We start from the raw sequence: 4,864 nt of genomic DNA, 5'->3' as shown, positions 1-4,864 counted from the left end.
CGAGGTGTCCCGGTAATGGAGTCGTCTGACAACACCCCTCCCCTGAAATCACCGGATGGCATTCCTCAACTCTTGCAGAAGTTGTCAAAGTTGTCAAAGTAACATGGAGGGATACTCTATGCTGGGGGGGGGGTGGGGAGTGTGTGTGTGTGTGGGGGGGGGGGGTGTCGCCGTCTCTACACTTTTTCCCGCTAATAAGCAGAATTCCGACGACAGGTCACCGACAACCCATCTGTACCTCACAAGCTGCTCTTGTGGGCGCGCAGAGAGGCCGTGTGCGTGAGCATGAAGCTCTCCGTGCACTGCTGGCTGCTGGACGAGGGGGAGCGCCGGGGCGAGCGCTGGAAGCTGCTCCGCCTGTTGAAGTAGCTGCCGGCCGTCCAAGTGCGCTGGCACCTCCTCAGGTACTCCTTGTAGTTCTTGGTGAGCAGCGTGTAGAGGAAGGGGTTGATGCAGCTGTTGGAGTAGGTGAGGCAGGTGGTCAGGTAGTTGATGTTCCGGTTGGCCTTACTGGAGAGCGACAGCGCCGGCTGGAACTGGCCCAGCAACTGCCAGACCCAAAAGGGCAGGAAGCACGCCCAGAAGAGCAGCACAATGGTGAAGATGAGGTACAGCACCTTCGGGGGGGAGGGGGCAACACAGAGAGAACAACAGGATCACTATTGCGATTTAACAGGTCAGGATCCCCTAAAAAGATCCCCCTAAAAGCACATAATGATGATGTAATGAGCTGACCTTCTGATTGGGTAGTTTCTTGGTCTGCTTGAAGGTCTTGGTCTGTGAGATCCAATAGGTGCGTGCCAGCCGGATGTAGAGGTAGCCGATGATGAGGCCCGGCCCCACGATGCTGGTGCAGAACAGGATGGAGATGTAGACCTTGTAGAAGAGCGGCGACAGGGTGGTCTGGCACATGAACTTCTTGTCCACTGTCATCAGCTGGATGCCCACGATCATCGGCAGGGTGAGAATGAGCGAGGCGGCCCACACCAGCACGGCGATGGCCTTGCGGTAGCTCTTGGACCGCTTGACGGTATCCAGGGGCTTGAGCACCGCGAGGTAGCGCTCCGTGCTCATGATGGTCAGGGTGAAAATGCTGGCGTGCATGGTGAGGAAGTCGATGCTGATGAGGATGCGACAGCCCAGGTCCCCAAAGTGCCAGCCCTCCAGGAAGTGCGTGCAGACCACGAAGGGGATCGTGAGCAGGTAGACCAGGTCGGCCAGCGCCAGGTTGATGATGTAGATGTACATGGAGGCGGCGGTCCTCATGGAGTGGCACATGACCACCAGGGTGTATATGTTCCCCGACACCCCCACCAGGCACATGATGGAGAGGATGGTGCCGATGGTGAAGGTCGCGGCGCTGTCCTTGTGCGAGGGCGGCAGGTCCGGCGGGGGGACGGTCGCGTTGGGGACCTGCTCCACCAGCACGGCTATCGACTCCATGGACATGGTGGTCATCTCTGGAAAGGAGGGGAAAAGGAGGGGCGGGTCGGGGGAAGTGTGGGAAGTCTTTGAGGTGGTGGAAGCAAGAGGCTATTTAACTACTAAAAAGGATGTTACGTCATTTTCCATCTCTGCCCGCAGCTACTTGTTTAAATTGTATGAAAAATGTTGTTTTTGCACCAACCTGACTCAATAAATAACAATGGCGTAAACATTGGCATTGTATTTGTGGTTTAAAAATTGCTTTCGGAAAACACGCGGAAGATGCTTTGAAGCTCTCTTGAGGAAATTCTTCATCCAAATCCCGGCTTAGAGAAGAGCTTTGAAAACAGCCCCTGGCTTCGGCCAAATTAATTGCTTTATCATTTAGAGCTGAAACCAATTCCCTATACTTTAGGTTTAGTTTATGTCGTGCAAAGACATTTTAAAGGGGAATAGTATTCCTATTTCGTCATTCCTCGGGTGCCGCAATCATTTGCCTCAAAAACGTCTTCACTGCTCACAAATCTTTGTATACGCAACGTAGAAAGAGGACATTGAGGGAATAAAGACAGTTTGAAAATAGGTTTTGAGAGCCGACATGAAAAGCAATTTTGCTTAGTTTAAATGAACAGTTAAAACAGAAAAGGCTTGCAGGCAACATATGCATATGTCAACATATGTCACTGAATGGAAAAAAAAACCCAATAGTGTCTATATATTCATGAGATGCGTCTTCATCCCGTACCGTGGCACTTGGGGATTGAACAGCGTCTAAGCGAATAGCTTGTGTAAATATGACTCTCAACGCACATGAAGGTGATGAGCGTCCCTACATTATCTAACGCCCTGAGGATTGGGAGGAGAGCGCGCTGATGACCAAACACCTGACGCCCCCTTCCTGAAATCACCTGTTGAATATTCATAGACCTAGGTGTGACGTCTCAAGTTTTCCTTTTTAAAAATTGGATTTATTTTTTTTTTTTTTGGGGGGTATTTTGCATTGCAAATTAGCTCCCACAAACGATGACGAAAGGGAGAGATCCCGATGACCGAGGCAAGGGCTGAGCCTCTGTAAACCCCGCACAGAGATCGCAGCTCTCAGCTGGGGGAAAAAGCGCTCTCTTTTTCCCTGACTGGCGCTGTTCCAGAAACAACAGGCTGAGAGATAGAGTCGGGCCGTTAAAATTATATTCAGAGTCTGTTCTAAATGAACAGACCCAGGCACAGTTGCCAACAGCCGTTATTGCCACGAGTCTCAAGCCTTGAGTATTAGTGGCCGGGTGTCACTCAACTGAGCGTCCACGTGCGTGTTACCCGTCTTACCTTGACTCTCTCCTACACCTACCCTGGGTGGGTGGGTGGGGTGGGGGTTTGTCCGTGGGTCTTCTTCCAAAACGTTCCACTGCGAGTGACGCCGCTCGTCACTCGGCCATGCTCCTTCGGCTGGCTCCGCTAAACTTCACACACTCCGGAAATATTTCACGCCCCATAAAAGTCCCGGCGGCGTCCTGGAGAAAATGTGCGACTTGAAGAAGCGAATCCTGTATAAGTTGTATCCCCCGGCACGCCGCTACGCCCTCCACCCTCCACCTCCAAAGACGTAACGTCGTCCGCAACGCGGTCCCTCGGGTGAAGAGATAATCCAGTCGGAGGTGAATCGACGAATACCCCGGGAAGCCACCTTTTAAAAGTTCACTCCCCGCCTTCACCGCCGTCCTCCTCAGCCCCCCTGTGCACCTCGCTGCCGCCGGAGCCGCTGGGTGTCGTTCTGATCTGAGTCGGCTGCCGAGGAAAATTCAATTAAGACGGTGTCAGGAATTTAAAGAAGCAAAAAAAAAAAAAGAAAAGGCGGTGAAGGAGGGAGATCGGGGGGCGTCGAAATACTCAAAAACAACCAAATAATGAAGAGAAGCGAAGTATCACACGAGGGCTTCCACTGGTGACGAACATTTCCCCCTTCACCGGGAGAGGGGAGCGCCAGAGGGTGAGAGAGAGAGAGAGAGAGAGAGAGAGAGAGAGACGGAGAGATAGAGAGAGAGAGAGAGTATGTGTCAGAGAGAGCGGGCGAGAGCGGCAGAATGGGAGAGGGAGAGAGGTGGAGGAGGGGAAAGAGAGAAAGGGAGTGGAGCGTGGAGAGAGAGAGAGAGAGAGAGAGAGAGAGAGGGGGGGGGGGGTGCCAGAGAGATAGGGAGAGATCGGAAAGGAAATAGGGAGGGAGTGAGGGCTAAAGGGAAAGGGTTATGGGGAGGTATCCAAGAAATCTCACTCCCACTATCTCTCGCTCTCTCTCTCTCTCTCTCTCTCTCTCTCTCTGTATGTGTGTGTGTGTGTGTGTGTGTGTGTGTGTGTGTGTGTAACCCCTGGGCCACCTATTTATATCCATCGGAACATGCGCGACAAAGACACATACGCCATCCCTGCAGCGGCAAGACACATGTCAGGTAATGACAGTGCAGTGGCTTTACAAAGCACACACACACACTCACACACACACACACACACACACACACACACACACACACACACACACACACACACACACACACACACACACACACACACACGTTTCCAAACAGGGCATTACCACTCTCTCCCTTTAAACATTAAATTAAAACGTTAAATGGATTGTGTCGAGCTCTCCCTTGACTCTCACCGTGGACATTGTTGCCCCACAAAGTCATGAACCAGTCATTTTACTGATGCCATTCACAGATAAACATCCCTATAAAGCACTGACAGGAAGTGGCGCTGCTAAGAGGTTATTATTGGATGACAGCGTATTCACTCTTTCCGCCGTAAACGGGTAGCAGATCTAGATCTCGGGGGGGGGTTGGATTTGCGGTGATTGGTTCGCCTCGGGGGGCGCTGCAACCCCGAGATCGACGCGTCTCCGTCGGGTCCTGTCTTTCGTCTCGGCGCTTCATCCGATTAGAGGACGGCGCCGGATGATCCAGAGAGCGAGGGGGGGGGGGGGGGGGGGGGGCGCTCGACCGACCCCTTTGTACGACCGCTGACCTTTTAACCCACGGGGCCCGACGTCCGAGGACGTTGAACGAGCCGCCTGGTGTACGTCGAGCGTGCGTCGTCTCAGGAAACCGCTCGGAAGCGGACAACCCCGGAGGGTCGGTCGGTAGCAGTGGGGGCGGCGAAGGGAGCCACGGGAAAGAGAGCGACGTGCGTAAACGTCTCTCCGCCGCCGCGACCCCCGACCGAACCCTGACCCCGTTGCAGCTACAGAGTCCACAATTTGACGCAACGGGTTGATCTACTGAAGAGGTTATTGGGGACGCACAAAGGAACTCCCCAAACACCTAAATTCCGACTCCGCCCCAAAAGCATTACCAGAAACCCACCCTCAAGACCAAGCCAGGATGATAACCAGACCCCCACGAAAAAGCAGAAGGAGATGCTCCAAGCGGAGCCTCCCCCGACGGAAATG

At 53.4% G+C, this 4,864-nt stretch overlaps 1 protein-coding gene across 1 annotated transcript in view; it reads right to left on the bottom strand.

Moving 5' to 3' along the window:
• uts2r (urotensin 2 receptor) overlaps window positions 1-3,425 on the bottom strand; it is a 4,509-nt gene extending 1,084 nt beyond the window's left edge. The window contains exons 1-3 of the mRNA XM_080020770.1: window positions 2,749-3,425; window positions 736-1,460; window positions 1-617 (exon numbers count right to left, since the gene is read on the bottom strand). The exon at window positions 1-617 is cut by the window's left edge and continues 1,084 nt beyond it. Of these exons, the coding sequence (XP_079876896.1) occupies window positions 240-617; window positions 736-1,458 (1,101 nt within the window). The 5' untranslated portion in view covers window positions 1,459-1,460; window positions 2,749-3,425 and the 3' untranslated portion in view covers window positions 1-239. The remainder of the gene's footprint in view (window positions 618-735; window positions 1,461-2,748) is intronic.
• Between the last annotated feature and the right edge of the window lie 1,439 nt (window positions 3,426-4,864).

This window comes from Zeus faber, assembly GCF_960531495.2.
Source record: "Zeus faber genome assembly, chromosome: 20".
Lineage (NCBI taxonomy): Eukaryota > Metazoa > Chordata > Actinopteri > Zeiformes > Zeidae > Zeus > Zeus faber.
This window is presented reverse-complemented; position numbering and strand designations above follow the sequence as displayed.